A 19,346-nucleotide genomic window follows, 5' to 3' on the forward strand; every position below is an offset into this window, starting at 1 on the left:
TTCTTGGAGTACATCACGGGACACAGAGCCGCATAGCCATTACATGTGGGCTATAGAGTCTACCTTCAGGTGATGGACACTGGTGTAATCAATTAAACAGGAAGTTCCCTCCCTATATAACCCCTCCCCTACTGGGAGTTCCTCAGTTTTTGTAGCAAAGCAATAAGTGTCCCAATATCCCCAAACAAGAGGGGCGGGAGCTCTGTGTCCCGTGATGTACTCCAAGAAAAGGATTTTACAGGTAAGCTGTTATAAAAATCTTATTTTCTTTATCGTACATCACGGGACACAGAGCCGCATAGCCATTACATGTGGGATGTCCCAAAGCAATGCTTACTGAGGGGATGGCAGACCGCCATCAGACGTGAGGACCTATAATGCTGCCTGCAGCATACTGCGCCAAAAAGTTGCATCCTCTTGCCGTCTTATGTTCAACCTGATAGGAATTGGTGAACGTAAGCACAGATGACCAAGTTGCGGCCTTGAAAATCTGTGTCATAAAGGCTTGGAAATGCATTGCGCATAAAGCGCTTACCATCCCGGTAGGGAGCACCCCCACAAAAAAACAGGGGGAATCCTACACTAAACCACAAGCCTGAATAATAACCTGATGAATCAACCTTAAAAACAGTTGATTTTAGACGCTGCCTGCCCTTTCCTGGGGCCTCCTGGTAGCGCCACAACATCAGTTTTCCGTATCCGATCAGCCACTTCAGATAGGCCTAGACCCTTCTTACTCCAACGAGAGAGAGAGTAGAACCATTTTAATAGCTGACCTGAACATAGCCTGCCCATCTAGGGTCTTCTGGCAGCCCAATAAAAACGTCAGCTTTCTATATCTGGAACCTTCAGATAGGAATTTAACTGCTCTCATCTCAATTGAGAGAAAAGCAATAACTTTTCCTTCCGTGAAACAAGGTTTTGAAAAAAGGGAAGGCAAGAAAATCTAGATTCAAGTGAATACTAGATCCTTCTAGTAAATAAGGTTGGGTGAGGGTGAAAATCACTCTACTTGTAAGAATAATTGAGTATGGCTCTATACCAAGAAAGTTGCCAATACTGAAACTCTCTTGGAGGCTACCACAACCAAGAACACCAACTCCCTTGTTTAAGGATGAAGGGAAATATGGTGCATCGGCCCAAGGAGCTGACCCTGTAAGCTGACAAAACTAGAGCCAATCCTCCGAGCACAAGGGCGACCCAACTGGTGGACTTATGTACATCACCCCTTGTATAACAGCCCGGACCAAAGAGTGTGAAGCAAGCGACCTTTGGAAGCAAGGCCGAGATCGGATCCTTGATATAAGTTAAGGCTAGCTCCGTCTCCTTTCCAAATGTAGGAAGGCAGGAATTTTACCTTTGACAAACTTCCACGGATGCCACCATCTGGTTTCACACCAGGAACATGGGCCTTCCAGACCGTAGGATATCTGGTCCTGGAGGCCAGCTCTCTTGTATGAATCAAGGGAATTGCTGCCGATTCTGAAAGCCCCGATCCTCGAGAATGTGGGCTATAATAGCCAGACCATTAATTCACCTGTTGCAAGGCAGGATGTAATACCCCCTGCAAAGTAGGCCTGGACAAGATGTAAGGGACCATGGGTCCTCTACTACCACCCTTACCGTTCCTGCACCGAGAGGTCGTCAGGGTTATGCCGGAGTAATCAGGCCAGCTTCCGTTCTCCTCTAATGTTACATAGAAGCCACAAAAGTCGCGGCACTGGGGGGAGAGACACAACCAGTGACAACTGGTCCCCCCGAATTACTAACACATCTGCCCCGCATGCGGGTGGATCCTTTGTCCTTGACCCCAAGCTGTTCAATTTCTTGTTGAGCCTGGACGCCAATACATCTTATGTACAGGGTACTATTTCTGTGACATTTGGTCAGGAAAACAGTCGGGGTGTAGAGGTCATTCTCCCGGAGACACTTGTTGATGGCTCCAGCGAATCGCCTGCCCATTCTGCATTTCATGAAATGACGAATGTCAATAGGCAAGGCACAAGCTCCTCCTTGGTAAATTAAGTAAATCACTAGTATGGCATAGTCTGATTGTACTCACAACAGAACCAACCTGCCACCTGAACGTTCAGGCCCCTAAGCCAGATGCTCCATCGGTAGCTCTAGCTGACATATAAGGCTCCCTTGAAGCTTGACTACTTCCCCTGGGCCATGGTCTCTTCCTGACCTGGCAAACACTTTTAGTTAAGAATCACCAAGAGGAATTCCATCATATCTCTGAGACCGGGTTCTTTGGATAATGCTAGGTCAAGATCTACTCTTTCTAGGCCGACAAAATACTGTTTATAACAGCCCTGAATAAAAGTTAGTATAGGGAACTGTCTTGAATGAAGCCAGCATCTTCCCTAGTGCCTTAAGCAAAAGGCCAAAAGTAAGGAACTGTTCCTTGCCATGACCACATAGACCAGTTTTCTTATAGCGATGGTCTTGTCTGAGGCCAAAAAAACTCTCCTTTTTGGACTGTGCCAAACATACCCAGCTTCTTGTCAAATGAAAGAATGTATCTTTAGACTGGAATCCCAACCCAGGCGTTCCAGATACTTGACCATGCTGGACATCCTTAGGTCCAGCCAGGCTACTGACTGACCCATCAGCAGGCGTTTGCTTCGGTATGCCATTACTGCTATACCCTGGGCCTACAGACCTGCTAGAGGCGGGTCCTAGCACCCTGACAACTCAGGCACGGAGGCTAACCCAAAAGGGCAAGACCACCAACTGGAGATAGTGCTGTTCCCCTGCGAAACGCAGACAACCTCTGCAGACCCAAGTAAATAAACACATATGCAACTGGCTCCCCATATGTGTATGTGGCAAGTGTTAAAGCCATATGCCTCAATGGAAGTATGTGTACATGGCAGCGTGTGTTCCTGGAAGCATGAATTCATATAAATATGTTTTAAGCAAAACATGCATATAGCATGTGTGCTCTGGAACAAGCATCTTGCAAGTAAGCATGCGCTATAAACGTGTTATGCAACAATGTGCAACATGAACCCATGCAGACACGTATTTCTATGCAAACACAAGGAATCCTGTATTGCTTAATTAGGCCGCCATGTGCAACTTTAAAGTAATCATGCATCCTTATGCGATTCAGCATCTTCCATGCGATCAACATCTTATGCATTTTAAGCACTACTGTGCGGACAAGAACCCTTGTGTGACCAAGCACCCCTGTGCGATCCAGCATCCTTATGCACTCAAGCATCTTAATGCGACTTTAGGCATTTCTGTGAAACAAGCCTCTCTATGTGATCAAGTATCCTTGGGTAATCCAGGACGCTGTTGATCCGACAACCATGTGTGATCCAGCTTCTTTTTGCATTCAAGCATCTTTAAACGATCTTTAGGCATTCTTGTAGAAACAAGCCTCTCTGTGCGACCAAAATATCCTTGAGTAATCAAGGACTTGGGTGATCAAGGACTTGGGTGATCAAGGACTTGGGTGATCAAGGACTTGGGTGATCAAGGACTTGGGTGATCAAGGACTTGGGTGATCAAGGACTTGGGTGATCAAGGACTTGGGTGATCAAGGACTTGGGTGATCAAGGACTTGGGTGATCAAGGACTTGGGTGATCAAGGACTTGGGTGATCAAGGACTTGGGTGATCAAGGACTTGGGTGATCAGGTAATCATGTGTGATTCAGCATTTTTATGCCTTCAAGCCTCTTTATGCGATTCTAGGCATTTCTGTGGAAACAAGCCTCTTTGTGTGACCAAATATCCTTGGGGAATCAAGGACTTGGGTGATCACGTAATCATGTGTGATTCCAAAATTTTTATGCATACAAGCATCTTTATGCGAACTTAGGCACTTCTGTGGAAACAAGCCTCTCTGTGTGACCAAATATCCTTGGGTAATCCAGGAGGCGGATGATCAGGTAACCATGTGTGATCCAGCATCTTTTTTGCATCCAAGCAACTTTATGCGATTTTAGGCATTTCTGTGGAAACAAACCTCTTCTGTGTGACCAAACATCCTTGGGTAATCAAGGACTTGGGTGATCAGGGGACCATGTGTGATCCAGCATCTTTATGCATACAAACGTCTTTATGCGATTTTTAGGCCTTTCTGCGGAAACAAGTCTCTCTGTGTTACCAAATATCCTTGGGTAATCCAGGACTTGAGTGATCAGGTAACTAGCATCTTTATGCACTCAAGCATTTCTATGCAACTCTAACAAACATGCAACACCATACAGACAGAAACATGTATCGTTATGCGATCCACAATAAAACATGCTCTGTTACTTGTTTTTATCCCACTTGCATTCCAAACTCATGTATCTTATGCAACATGCGGACTGGTAAAGAGGAAGTTATCCTCTGTAGATGTGCGTTTCCTCAATTAAGAGACGTTAGCAATGTGTACCAGCAACTGTACATCCCTCAGATGTGCATTTGGTTAGCCTGAAGCCGACACCAGGCTGAGGACCATATGGGGGTCTTACTAGCCACCTATAGGAAAACCTCTCTTTACACTCTAAGGAGAAGATAGAGGCTTTGGCCGAGTAGGCAGAGGGAAGTTATATGCAGCATGAATCTCTGAAAAGACTGCAGGTGCAATCAGAACCTGTAGGGCTTTTGATAGCTTCTCCTAGTTAGGCTGCAGCTCCTGTCTCCTGTCCTCTGACAGTGAACCTTCATCCCCAGCTCTTCTAATCCCTTTGTTTAAGGATTAAAGCAGGAAAAAGGGACACACCCTGCTTTTTTTTTTTTTTTTTTTTCTTCTTGTGAGGATGCTGCGAACATAGCAGTTAACCTCTTGTAGAACAAATGAGATGCAAAAAACAAAACACATGCAGAGTGGCTGCAATGTTGGGGGAGGCTGCAGTGCCTGACAGGTCTGATGGCTCAATCTGTGAGCCGTTTATGTCTCTACAGGGGAGAATAAGGGGCCACCAGGTTCAGGTGGCGATTCCTTTTTATATTCCTACCCCTGACCTTATTCAATGGGGAGACAAAAGTCCTAAGCTAAAAGCAGAGCAGCTTAACCCAGGTGAATCAACAGCTGAACTTAGTCTGACAGCAACAATGCCTGCTAATCTGCACAGCTAGATGCGGAGTAGGCATCTTAGATGAATCTGTATCCAACTCACACAAGGTGCTTACGTTTGTGTCCCCCTAGCTTTACAGAGCTCTGACGTCTGGGCCTTTTTGAAAAGCCCTCTCTGCGACTGCACTGAGCCGGTGAGCACGTGCGACATGGTAGAGCCTGAAGCTGAGGAAGTGGGACGCACAATAGACCAGCTAACACTTAAGCTTCTGTCTTTGGAAAGCATGGTAAGCGAAAACATCAGGCATGTCTTTTACTGCCCATAGTAGTGGAAAAACAGATAAGACTTGCAGCTACTCATGGAAGACAATCCTTTGCATAGGATTAAGGGCATTTTTTTTTTTTTTTTATGTACCAGCCCCTTCAAGGGGAGATATATGGGTACTACAGCCATCCTGTCTGAACAGACATAGTGGCCCAGGCTACATGCCGGCTGGGGGAGGTATTTGGGTGCCCTGAGCCATTACGTCTCAGAAGACATCGTGGTTTACATTGCCCATGCATAGAAACATAATATAGGCGAGACCCATAGTCCCCTACAGAAAACCTACTGTCGAACCAAGTCCCGTAGGTCCCTCTCTTACCTTTCCATGCTGCAGGGTATTGCCAAGCAAGAGGCCCAATCTTCCCTTCACCGTGGGTATAGTCCTAGACCTTCAGGGACCGGGGTCCATGACAGGAACACCACAGCCCTCCGCAGAGAGGCATTATAGGCTAAACCTCATTCTTCGTACCGAGGCCCGGGTACCGTCCACTTTGGCTATGAAGCACCTTGGACGGATCTGGATTTATGGAGGCTTTTTACATCCAGCATGGATCCCTCCAGTGGAGCTCCTAAGAGCACATGTTAACTCGTGACCAACACCTTAGACACTGATGAAAAAACTGAGGAACTCCCAGTAGGGGAGGGGTTATATAGGGAGGGAACTTCCTGTTTAATTGATTACACCAGTGTCCATCACCTGAAGGTAGACTCTATAACCCACATGTAATGGCTATGCGGCTCTGTGTCCCGTGATGTACGATAAAGAAAAATGTGTAGTAAAACCATGTCTTACAGAAGCGCTCTTCCTGTTGGTGCAACAATAATGTGAGGTCCTCCATAAGCGGATTAATTTACCATCTTTATCCATTGGTTAATAGATGGAGTCTGGCATGACTTCCAGTTGGAGGAAACACAGGACTTTGCAGCATTTAGGAGATAGATTGTCAAATAACTTTTGTATGTCCACTTTGAGGAAGTACTTACTATAGCTGAAGAAGGCATGCCAGTGAGGTCAGGAATCAAGGCACTGACTCTTGACCAGAAAGGCTAGATCACTGGGTGTGTCCAGTATATATGAAATAGGGTACTCTCTTAGTTTCCACCTCTTCAACAGTTGGGAGAGCTCTCCGGGTACATTTTATGTAAGTTGGTTGTGATCCTATACCACCTGGTTAGTCATTTGTATTTTGCTTCTTGGAGTCTAGAGGAATTTGACAAGGCAAAAAACAAAATATAGTCCCGTTGCTCTTGAGAAAATTGCTGGCTAAAATCTCACTCCCATTCAAGTAGGACACATACATTTTCTGGAGGGGACATCAGTGCTGCATAAGCCATTGAAAGCCCATGTCTCATAGGTGTTGGATCCCTGCAAAAGCGTTCAAAGCTTGAGGGTGTCAAAAGGTGTCTCTTCTGGGATGTATGGCAAGAAGCCACCCCTGGCACGGTTAGCCAATCACAATCTGCCCAGGCTCCCAGGACCGCTGCCTCTGAGCGTATGATCTGCCACACAAGTACAGACTAGCAAGGTAGCAGGGAGTCCAAGTATGTAATAATTAATGTGGCCTGGGTGTGGCGGTGGGAGGTGGCAGGAAGTGTGGAAGAGGTCAGGTTTTGCTCAGTGCAATCGCCAGTATGGCGGCTTCAAAGGCAGAAGGGTTTCTGGACCATGCGTTAGAAAGAAATGGTGAACATTTAAATATGCTGCCATGGTCCTCCCGCTTCCAGACTGGCACTAAACATGTTGTTTCTAGAGTCCCATAAAAATGACAAAGCCTGTCTGCAGCAGTGGTCCTGTGCCATCCTGGGGTCTCCCTACACAGAAGGTGAGATCAGCAAGGATCCAGGTAATATGGCCCGTCTGCACAGTCTTTCTCATGCCCCTGGACATACTCCCTCAGGGGTCTTGAGAGACGGGGTTTCACCAGAAGTGTGAATAAAAGCCCTAGAAAGTTAAAATTGCACTTTACGCCAAAGAAGTCTAGGAGAAGTTGCCAATGCAGAGTCCAGAGCCCATTACAGGCTAGCTGCGTGGCACGTGTCAGAGTATGCCCTACGAGGCTGCAAAAGGAGCCCCAGAGGTCCTGCAACAGCTGGAAAAGCTAGAAGAAAAAATGACTTGATAGAAGTAAAACAATGGTTGTTAATGTCTGTTCTTCTGGGACACTAGCAAAAGAAAAAACAGAGGCATGATGGGAAAGGGAGGGGCTTTTCTTTCTGTGTTTGATGCCAATGTACAATCTCCCGAAGGCAGCAGTATAGCCGAATGTTCCTGAAATACGTTACCTGTGTTCCGTAATGGTACAAATAAGACATTTATTGTAAATTGGCTTGCAAGTCAAATACAGTAATACATTTAAAGCTAAATTCCACTCATTCATTTCATTCCATTAGTAAGGGGGGAGAAAGAAACCAATAGTTTAAAGCTGATCTTGAGTTTTTAGTGAGGTTTAAAATCATTTGGAGCAAGCTAGTCCAAACAAACTACCGTATTTACTTCACCGAGACTTGCAGTGGCACTCAGCGCTGCATGGATTGTATGTAGCCTCAAAAGAAATGCAGTATACAGTGGTGTGTTCCGGCGCTGTATAATCTATGTAGCAGAGGCTACATACAGTATGATCAACTACAAAGATTCCTCTGACTAGCCGAGTCGGAAATTGTGATGTTATCCTCCCGACTTCCAACTTGGACATCAGAAAAAGCTCTGTATTCATGCATAGAATACAACGTTTTCTGAGAAAGGCTGAAGCGCCACTCATCACAACTATTTTCTTCCAGGAGTGGAAAGGGAAATGCTCAACCCACTGCCAGAACACAGCACTGTATTACTGTATGTAGCTGGGGCTAAACACAGTTTATACAGTGTACAAGGACTCTACATCTGAGAGTGAAGGTAGTATTTGGTTTGGACCAGCTTGGTCCAAACAAACGGAAGTATTTAAACTTCACTTAAAGCTGGACATCAGCTTTAAATTCTTATGATATTCCTTAGAACCTAGCAATTCTTTCCAAACAACATACCTTGAAAAGATGATAAATCTAAAGGATAATGCAAAAAAGGTCGCTGCAGCACTCAGTTCCATAGGTGATTTGCATTCAAAACACCACTATGGACAAAGATTCATTAATTCAGTGGGCACCGTTGTATTTCCCAATGAGAAGAGAAGCCTGCATCATGCTTCCTGGATGAAGGATGGCAGCACATTTAATGCTAGCCAGAGCCAACAAGTGTTACTTGGGTGTTTAACCACTTGCTTTCCAGCCCATTGTCAAAATACGTCCTGTTTTTAAAGATGGATATCTCAGTAACGGCAGCAGCTGCTGTCACAACTGAGGTATCCATCTTTAGTGCCGACGGTCCTGTACACGATAACGGCGGTCTCCGCGGCGGATTCGCCGCGAGATCGCCGTTATCGGTGGCGGGAGAGGGGCCCCCCCCTCCCGCCGCTGTCCCGCGCCCTCCGCCGCTTACCGGAGCCGTCGGTAGCAGCGGAGGGGATCGCGACCATCCGGCAGCTGAGCGGGGACGAGACTGAAGGAAAAATCTCCTTCGCCCGTCCCCCATAGCTCTGCTGGGCGGAAGTGACGTCAAAACGTCAGTCCCGCCCAGCCTCTTAAAGAGACATTTTTTTTTTTTGTCATTTGAAAAAATGACATTTCCAAATTTTTTTTTTTTTTTTTGCATTTAAGCCCAAATATGAGATCTGAGGTCTTTTTGACCCCAGATCTCATATTTAAGAGGACCTGTCATGCTTTTTTCTATTACAAGGGATGTTTACATTCCTTGTAATAGGAATAAAAGTGATAATTTTTTTTTTTTTTATTTCAGTGTTAAAAATTGTAAAATAAGTAAAAATAAATGCGAAAAGCAAAAAAAAAATTTTTTAAAGCGCCCCGTCCCGACGAGCTCGCGCGTAGAAGCGAACGTATACGCGAGTAGCACCGACATATGAAAACGGTATTCAAACCACACAAGTGAGATATCGCCGCCATCGTTAGAGCGAGAGCAATAATTTTAGCCTTAGGCCTACTCCGTAACTCAAAAAATGCAACCTGTAGAATTTTTTAAACGTCGCCTATCAAGATTTTTAAGGGTAAAAGTTTGACGCCATGCCACGAGCGGGCGCAATTTTTAAGCGTGACATGTTGGGTATAATTTTACTCGGCGTAACATTATCTTTCACAATATATAAACAAATTGGGCCAAATTTATTGTTATTTTTTAATTTAAAAAAGTGAATTTTTTCCAAAAAAAGTGCGCTTGTAAGACCGCTGCGCAAATACGGTGTGACAAAAAGTATTGCAATGACTGCCATTTTATTCTCTAGGGTGTTAGAAAAAAAATATATATATAATGTTTGGGGGTTTTAAGTAATATTCTAGCAAAAAAAACTGTTTTAGTCTCGTAAACACTGAATCTGAAAAACAGGCTTAGTAACGAAGTGGTTAAAACACACTACTACTCTAAAGAAACAACTGTTTCATTAGAATGCATCCTCAGACTGTATCAGCATTCATACACTAAAGTTTACTAAAGCAAACTTTTTTTTTTCCTTTTAGACAGAGTGGGTAAGGAAAAGAACCTCTGTCCGCTAAGAAAATTTACCTTATTTCTCCTTGTGGCCAATGTCAAAAACACAGAACTAAAAGTCTTCTAATAGGTCACCTGTTTCAGTGACACTATCAAATTTTCTGCGGAATGCTGGTCCTACCATTCAGGATAGATCATGTGATAAAATTGTCAGGTAGGATATTATAGTGTATATGTAATATAAATGAATCTTACCTGTTTTAACACCTGGGAAAGAAGTAGGCTGGGGAGGCGCTGGCACAGATGTTCTGACACTAGTGTTTGCTCTAAATGATTCTTTTGTAGGAAAGCTATTTTTTCCTCGTTGTGGCGAGGAACAAGAATCAACCTTTGTTGCTCTGGAAGGACTTTTCTTGGGGCTGTACAACAAAAACAAAATTTTCAGTTGCTGCATTCTAAATAAGAGAAAGAAAAAAATATATACCTACAATTTTCCAACACTGGTACTTTTCGTGAACAGGAAACCAGTAAAGCCCCCCCAGAAAACACTAATATGCAGTAACATCTAGAACTTTGAACTCAGCTTTCAAGCTATTTGACAGGCTGCTGAAAAAATGCTGTTCTCGGCAAAAGTTTTAAACAATTTTTTAACAGGATGCCAGGATTCAATCTCAAAATGACAGAATCCTCGGAAATGGGTCTGAATTTCATAGATTCTCCTGGCCAAACTGATTGCCAAGAGGAAGGCCATTCTCAGGGTAAACGGTGTCTGACTGGCTCAAATGGTTCATGAGTTAAGGCCTTAAAACAAAAGGGTCCCAAAGAGCCATAATCATTCATACAAAAATAAATCTTCATATTACCTAGATGAATTTTGAAACCACATGAAAACCAGACAAATAAACAGTCCAAGAAAACAGTAGGGCTGCTTTCACATTGAAAGCGCCGTCTGTTAGCGGGAAAAGTGACACTTTTCGGCCACTAGTGGGGCCCTTTTAACAGTTTCCGAATCGCTTTACAGGCGCTTCGGAAATTTTGCCCATTCGATGTATACAGAATTTTCAAACCACCCAAAGATGCTGCTTGCAGGTCTTTTCCGAACGTCCCGCAAGCGCACCTACCGGATGCGAAAGCACCCATTGTAATGAATGGGAGGCAGTTTTCAGGCACTTTACAGGCACTATTTCTAGCGCTAAAACGTGTGAAAACTGCCTCAGTGTGAAAGGGGTCTAAGAACAGCAGTCTAAACCTTTAAAGTACTGGGATAAAGGCCTCCAAAAAGGAGACTCCAATACAGAAAGTATGCTGACCTGAACCTTGACTTTCAAATGTCTAGAACATCAATGGGAGAAGACCTTTCAAGTTGAATATTTACTTTTTGGTTAATATAACTAACAGTTTATTAATTTATTATTATTCTTTCTTTTGAGACAGTATAAAGATTAAGCATGAATAACTGTTGCTTGATGGAGTAAAGCCAGAAGCAGAAGAAGGTATAAGGGGCTTAGGCTGTCTGAATTTCTGAAAACTGCAAGAGACAACAAATCAAGTATTTTGGACCAGTAAAGGCAATGAATATTACCCCAACCTTGTCCTGCCTTCTATTGCACAAGCACCGAGGAAAATCAGATAAATGGAGCAGATTTACATATGCTAGACTTAACGTCCAGTCAACAGATAAGGCATCCAAGCAATGTGCGCTTCCTTCAGGTTATGGGAATGAAAGTACCTGTGCGATTGGCTACTGTCAACAATCCCAAGAGAGACATTTAGCATAACCCAGAACTTCCCATGAGTTTTTTTCTTCGTTAATAACAGAAAGCTCTCACTCAATGTCGAATTCTGGGAGCTCACTGTCTCTTTGTCATTCATTTACACATTGTATATTAGTGTCTTTTTTTTTCTTCAAATCAGTATTTCTGTTTTTGAAAACAAGGTATGGGCAGTAAGGGGAGAAGTTCCATCTGAAAAACCGTAGTTATGATTTGATACTCATGGAACATGCACCAAGCCATGGACCGGCTTTGTGACTTCAGCCCGCTGTCTGCTATATATATATATATATATATATATATATATATATATATATATATATATATATATATATATATATATATATATATATATATATATATATATATTTATTTTTTTTCCCGTCATACTTGCCTATAAAAATCCTTTTGAGTACATCATGGGACACAGAGACAGGCTAATATTCATTACCTGCTGGGACATCCCAGAACAATAGCCTTGAGGGGAGGGAGACACCACCCTGCCAGAACGTATACGGCAGCCTGCAGTACACTGCAGCCAAAAGCCAAATCCTTGGCTGCTCGAACATCCCCTTGAAAAAATGTTGTTAACGTATGCACTGAAGACCAGGTGGCAGCCTTACAAATCTGAGCCACAGATACCTGATGGCAAAAAGCCCAGGAAGGTCCTACACCCTTGGTAAAATGAGCTTGCACCCTAAAAAGGGAGGAGCTTTACGTTTCAAACCGTAGGCTTGAATGAATGATCAATAGACGGACCCAATTGGCAATGGAAGCCTTGGAAGTTGCCTGCCCCGTCTGGTGTCCTTTTGGTAAAATCCTTGATAATGTCCAGCGAGGAGCCAAAAGGCCTCCCACCCTTGAAGGGTAAATCTGCCAAGGCATATGTTAGAGGCCTGGTCAGCAGACCAGCATTCCAACCAGAGGAAGCGGCATAAAACCATCTCTGAAACAGAAGCCCTGGATATCAAGGGCACAGCATCCAGTGAAGCATCCCAGACATATACAAGGCCCTGGGTCAGCTGGTCCGCTAGCCGAATAACTTCGGGAGAGAGCCGGTGCTCCTCCAAAGTCTGGTGCAAAAAGCTCACTCAGTGAGTGACTGAGACCCCAGAGTAGGGGCCCCAATAGGCCGCAAGGCAGACCCCAGCATGGTAAACATGGAACGGGTCAGTGCTTCGGATCTCCAATCAGCTAGATCCATACAAGCAGGGATTCAAGCAATAGGGAGAGTGGGTATACACCCTGGGAACCGGAGGGTCCACCCCCGGAGAAGCCCATTAAAAAAGAAAAAAAAAAGCTCTCCTCAAAAGGGGTACCGAACCGCCAGGCAGTGAGGGACTACAAAAGCCTTCTGTGGCTTTTCCCATTCCGCATCTACGAAATTATCAAAGAACGGCACATCAGGACAAACCTGCACAGAGCGGTCTGATTTGTGTGACCCGAAAAAGACAGAGCCCTCAGCGGAAGCCCAGCTGCACTATACAGCTTAAGGGAGTCCCTTACAGCAGTGAGAAGCGCACCAACCCAAGTACCTGGTCCATGGCTCCAGATAAAACAGAACCGGGAACCTGAGCCGCAGCTAGATCCCAGTCTAATACAGAGCATTCCCCAGGGGATAGCGGGGGGAGGGGGCACTTTTTACCCCCCTTACGTCCACACTCCACTCCCACCCTGGCAACAAAAGTGTCCAGGACTAACAAAGTGTCTGTGGGAATCCCAGGTGCTAGCACCAGCTGCCACCTCAGGCATGTTTGGGGAAAAAGAACACAGATACTGACCCCAAAAAACACAAGCTCCTAGGGCCCTATTCAGGCTAGACTGAAACCCACCCTCTTGCTACGCTGACCAGGGGGTTACCCAGGGGACTCACCACAGGTGGAGACTGCACAGGGACGCCCACCCTCAGTACACAGCGTGTGGAGAGGAAAAAAAGTGAGGTATCTGTGTGCGCCGTAGGAACCAGCACTAGAGGCCAAGACTCAAAGATGAGCGCTCAGAACACGGCCACAGTAAAATGGCCGACTGGACTATAAACTGCGCCATAGCGTGGCTACGACAAAATGGCCGCCAAATGGGAGGTTTCATTGTAATTGAAAACCACCCAAAAAATTGCGCCGGCGCCACCGAAATGGTGGCAAAATACCGCATTTAAACAGGGAAAGCCTATCTTAGGCTAAAAAGTGTAAAAACCACAGTAAAAGTACCCCCAGCACAAAAAACGCAGGCCAGACGCACCACAGCCCCCCCCCGACAGCGGCAATGTTAGCAATGCAGCAGAGGGAAAAGGAGTAGGGAAGGGAGGATAAGAGGACCCCCGAACCCCAGGAATGCCCAGCCGTACCAACTTACCTAAGCGGGAGGGACTGTACTTACCCATCCAAGCAAGGACTCACTGACACATTCCTCACATACCTACAACCGCAATGGAGGTAGCGGTCGGCCGGTCCACTGTGAGTGAGACAACACCACAGCTCAGTCATATGTGGACCTCGGAGCGGAAAGCTCACCGGCCACCCCAGGAGTCATGGGGTATGTGGTGGCAGACCCAGTCTCTTTGCAAAGGTGTGCTTACGCTCGCAGGCTGGACTGAGTAGACTACAAGGATCTATATATCCAGCCTCTCTCAGCCGACAGTAGATAGAAGATTCTTCAAGAAAAAAATAAAATAAAAATAAAATAAAATAAAACTTCTCCTCAGGGCGCTGGGCCCAAAGGGAGACATACGTCCTTCTCCTTTGCTAGGCAGAATGAAACTGAGGCTGCATACTGCAGGGAGGAGGGTTATGTCTGGAGGGACCGCTGTTCAACTCTGTTAAAGTAACATGTATTTATTTATCTAACATGTTTCTGCCTAGTCCTCTCCTGTGAACAGGAACATAACCCACTTGTCAAGCTTTAAGGAGCTGTGTGCGTCCATGGACAATAAGAGAAATAATGATTTTTTACTTGTAAGCAACAAAATGTCAGAAAAGGTTTGGTCTTTAAATGGTTAAACTTCTTTCCTTTGATAAAAGAACGAAAAGATACGTTGTTCTACTTATTTGTGTGTTGTAATAAAACTTGGCAGGCTGCCTGGATTTTGTTTTTCCAGCTGTGAGAACTCTCTGCACTTGTTAGAGAGACTCGTCAATCGTGACATGCTGTTTTGAAGGTCGGGAAGGGAAAGAGATAGTGATTTTGATTCTTAACGATTAATCGTGCAGCTTTAGTATATGGATATTACCTCTGCCATAGCCATGGGTAAAATACTTAGGGAGTTTAAGGGTTTTATCATACCATAATCTGTTCCTTGAGAAGCAGGGTCCTTTCAGATTGTAGGAGAAGATCTTAAATGAGCCTTTATGGTAGCCATAAAAAAATAACACATAATCTTGGGGGGGGGGGGGGGGGGGGGGGAAGAGTACCCCTTTAACATGAGTAAAATAGCATATGCATTGCAATATAAACTTATGGCTAAAAAGAGATCAGAACAGACAAAAGAACAGTTATATACAAGAAACAGGTTTGCTGATCTTGATTGTTAGCACCCACATCAACATATGTGGCACTGGCCATACAAAAAAAATGGTCCTTTACAGTAAATACTCCACGGCCCAGAGTTGATTGGGAACATGTGTATAACCATCACTAGACATGTGCATTTTGTTTCGTTACGAAATTAAAATTCGGACAAATTTTTCATTATTCGGAATTTGTATGCATCCGAATTTCCGAATTACAAAAGTAACGGATTTAAACAAATCCGAAAAAACGCGAACGAAATTCGAATCGAATTCGAAAACAAATTTGAATAGAATTCGAAAAAATAGAAATCGATTTTCTAAAAACTACAATAAAATAGATTATAAAGCAATAGAATAAAAAAAATAGAAAAGAATAGAATAGAAGTTAAACAAATATAATAAAATAGAACATGACAGTCTTCCGAAATTCGAATTCTAGAATAGATTGGAAAATAATTCAAATTCATGGAAACTAAAATAGAACAGAATAGAATCAATTATAATATATATTATATTTTATTCTCTTGTTTTTCCTTTCTATTCTTTTCTATTCCATTCTTATCTTTTCTATTCAAATTTGAATTCATTCTATACGAAATTCAAATTTATTATTTAATGAAATTTAATTTGAATAGAAAAAATAATAGATTAGTTTCATATTAGAATTTGAATTTTTTTTGACCGAATTCACAAAAAGTCGATAAAATATGTAATTTTTTATTAAATTCGAAAAAACTACTGCATTTGAAAAAAATCTACCGAATTAAAAAAAGTAAACTATATATAACCATTTTCCAAAATTCGAATTTCGTATAGAATGGAATTGAATTGGAATAGAAAAGATTAGAATAGAAAATAATAGAAAAGAATAAACTAGAAAAACAATAGAACAGAATAAAATATAATATTTTATTTGCTTTTGTTCTATCGTTTTTCTAGTCTATTCTTTTCTATTCTAATTCAAATTCATTCTATACGAAATTCGAGCTTCTGAAGTTATCTTCTGAATTTCATATAGAATGAATTAGAATAGAAAAGACTACAAAAGAATAGAAAAGAAAATAATAGGAAAAAATGGCATAAATATAAATAAAACATCTTCCAAAATTGAATAGCGTATAAAACAAAAAGAAAAGAATAGAAAAATAATATATATTTTGTATAGAATGAATTTGAATAGAAAAGATTAGAATAGAAAATAATTTACTAGAAAACCAATAGAACTGAATAGAATAAAATATAATATATATTTTATTCTATTCTATTGTTTTTTTTATAGGCTATTCTTTTCTACTCGAATTCAAATTCATTGTATACAAAATTCGAATTTTAGAAGATGGTTTTATATATATTTATTGGCCCAGATTCAAGAAGCACTTGCGCCCGCGCAACCATAGGGCTTACTTGCTCCGGTGTAACGAGTGCTCCTGATTCAGGAACCTCGTTACACCGACTGCAGCCTAGGATGTGACAGACATAAGCCTCCTTATGCCTTCACATCCCAGGCTGCATTCTTGCGTTGGCCGCTAGGGGGCGCGGCCATTGTGATCGGCGTATAGTATGCAAATTGCATACTACCACCGATTCACAAAAGTTGCGCGGGCCCTGCGCACGCAAGGTACGGAGTTTCCGTACGGCGACTTTAGCATAAGGCTGCTCCTGCTAATAGCAGGCGCAACCAATGCTAAAGTATAGCTGCGCTTCCCGCTCGCGACGTTCAAATTTTACGTCGTTTACGTAAGTGAACCGTGAATGGCGCTGGACGCCATTCACGTTCACTTAGAAGCAAATGACGTCCTTGCGACGTCATTTGCCGCAAAGCACGTCTGGAAAGTTTCCCGACGGAGCATGCGCTGTTCGCTCGGCGCGGGAGCGCGCCTAATTTAAATGATTCCCGCCCCCGGCGGGATCATTTACATTAGGCGCCCTTACGCAGGGCTAATTAGCATAGCGCCCGCGCAATTTACGGAGCAATTGCTCCGTGAATCGCGGGCAAAGCGCAATATTTGCGTGGGCGCAGAGAAAAATTTTTGCTCTTTGCCCACGCAAATATTGCGCGAATCTACCTGAATCTGGGCCATTATATTTTTTTCTGTTCTATTGTTTTTTTATGCTATTCTTTTCTATTATTTTACATTCTATTCTAATCTTTTCTATTCAAGTTCATTCAATACGAAATTCGAATTTAGTTTTTTTTTATATATAGATATCTATAGATATATCTAAGATAGATAGGGTTAACCCTAATATTTACATATGTACCGTATTTATCGGCGTATACCGCGCACTTTTTCACCTTGAAAAAAATGTGAAAAAAGCATGTGCGCGTTATACGCCAATGTGCGCGGTATACGCCGATATAAAGTCACAAAAATACAGTGTACATACTGTACAACAATGTACATACTTTTCGGAGACACCGGAGCCTGTGTAATGTGCGGCCAGCCTGTGTGATGCGCGGGTCTCGGGCGCTCGATGTTCGGCAGCCACCCCCCCCACTGCAGTGCTGTAATCAGCAATCGGAGCCACTGTCGGAGCCTGGGTTATGTGCGGGACTTGATCCCCAGTCCCGCACATCTTTAGTGCCGTGATCAGCATCAGCGTCGGAGCCCGGAGCATGGTTCTGTGCGGGTGGACGCTGCAGTGGACAGAGAACGCCTCCTGCTCCAAGTCTCGCGGTAGTCAGCGTAACTTTCCCGCCGTGGTTACGCTGATTACCGCGAGATTCAGAGCCATTGAGAAAAAACTGCTCCATTCATCTACTCCTTAAGGTACACATCACTTCCAAATTAAAACGTTAATGGTGGGGGGAGAGAGCCGGTGTTTTAGCATAAATCAGTCCATTGTCCTAACCTGCAAGCAATGAATAAAATTAATCCCCAAAATAATTCCAAAATTATTCCAATAAATAAAAAAAAAAAAAACGAACTGGAATGTTTAAAAAAAAAAAAACATTTCAGTTCGTTTTTCTTTTTATTTATTGGAATTATTTTGGAATTATTTGGGGGATTTATTCAGGGCTTGGATAATGAATGTCAGACAGGTTGTATGTTTTTTTTTTTTTTTTTAAACGATACAACCTGTCTGACATTCATTATCCAAGCCCTGAATAAATCCCCCAAATAATTCCAAAATATTTCCAATAAATAAAAAAAACGAACTGAAATGTTTAAAAAAATATGAAATGTCATTAATGAAAGAGAATGTACGGTAATTTTTTTTATCTCGGTTCACATTTGTGCGCTCTACGATATTGCATGTAATTTGCACTGCAGTGTAAATCACATGCGATGTCGGTGCGATGCGATTTTATGCATCGCATTCTGACCAAACTCGCACAGTACCATTTTTGTGGTCCGCACCAGAATCGGATCACACCTATGCAATCCAATTCAGGTCCGAACTGTCAGTTCGCAGTGCGATATGCGAGCTGAAATGGGGGTGTCATTAACAAATGTATTGACACTCCCCGCAGATCGCATATGGCAATGTGAACTGCTATGTGAGTTGGGTGTGATTCGGGAACCCTGTAAATCTACTGCGGGTTCCCGCATCGCACCCGACTCGCACAGCAGTTCACACTGTCCTATGCGATCTGTCAATACATTGAAATGCATATCGCACTGCAAACTGACAGTTCAGACATGAATCAGATCGCCTGGGTGTGAACACCCATGCGATCCAATTCTGGTGCGGACCCAAAAAAGGGGTCCTGTGCGAGTTTGGTCCAAATGCAATGCAAGTATGGTAATAACACCAGTATTACCATACCATACTACACACATTACAACAGAGTACTGGTAAATGTACACACCCAATACTACCTTGCTCTTTTTATTTAAATTTAGGTAAAAAGAATACCACTGGTATCCCTAATGGAATAAAAAAAAAAGCGTGGAGCATATACAGCTGGTTTCAAATTAAAGGTTGTGGAATATGCCAAACAACATGGAAATAGGGCTGCAGCAAGGCATTTTGGAGAGCCCCCAACAGAAAGCACAATACGAGATTGGCGGAAAATGGAAGAAAAACTAAAGACATTATTAAAAACAAAATGCAATTTTCGCAGCGGTATTGTAAAATGGCCAACATTAGAAGAAAAGGTGAAGGAATTTGTTGTTAATAATAGAAAAGCTGGCATTGCTTTATCAACAAAAATGATAATCATCCAAGCAGTGAAAATCAGCAAAGAGT

At 43.1% G+C, this 19,346-nt stretch overlaps 1 protein-coding gene across 2 annotated transcripts in view; it reads right to left on the minus strand.

Moving 5' to 3' along the window:
* LOC120945484 (ATR interacting protein) overlaps positions 1-19,346 on the minus strand; it is a 292,609-nt gene that overhangs the window by 130,775 nt on the left and 142,488 nt on the right. For both annotated transcript variants that reach the window (XM_040359654.1, XM_040359653.1), the window contains exon 6: positions 10,130-10,293. In XM_040359654.1, the coding sequence (XP_040215588.1) occupies positions 10,130-10,293 (164 nt within the window). The remainder of the gene's footprint in view (positions 1-10,129; positions 10,294-19,346) is intronic.

Source organism: Rana temporaria, chromosome 7, assembly GCF_905171775.1.
Source record: "Rana temporaria chromosome 7, aRanTem1.1, whole genome shotgun sequence".
Classification (NCBI taxonomy): domain Eukaryota; kingdom Metazoa; phylum Chordata; class Amphibia; order Anura; family Ranidae; genus Rana; species Rana temporaria.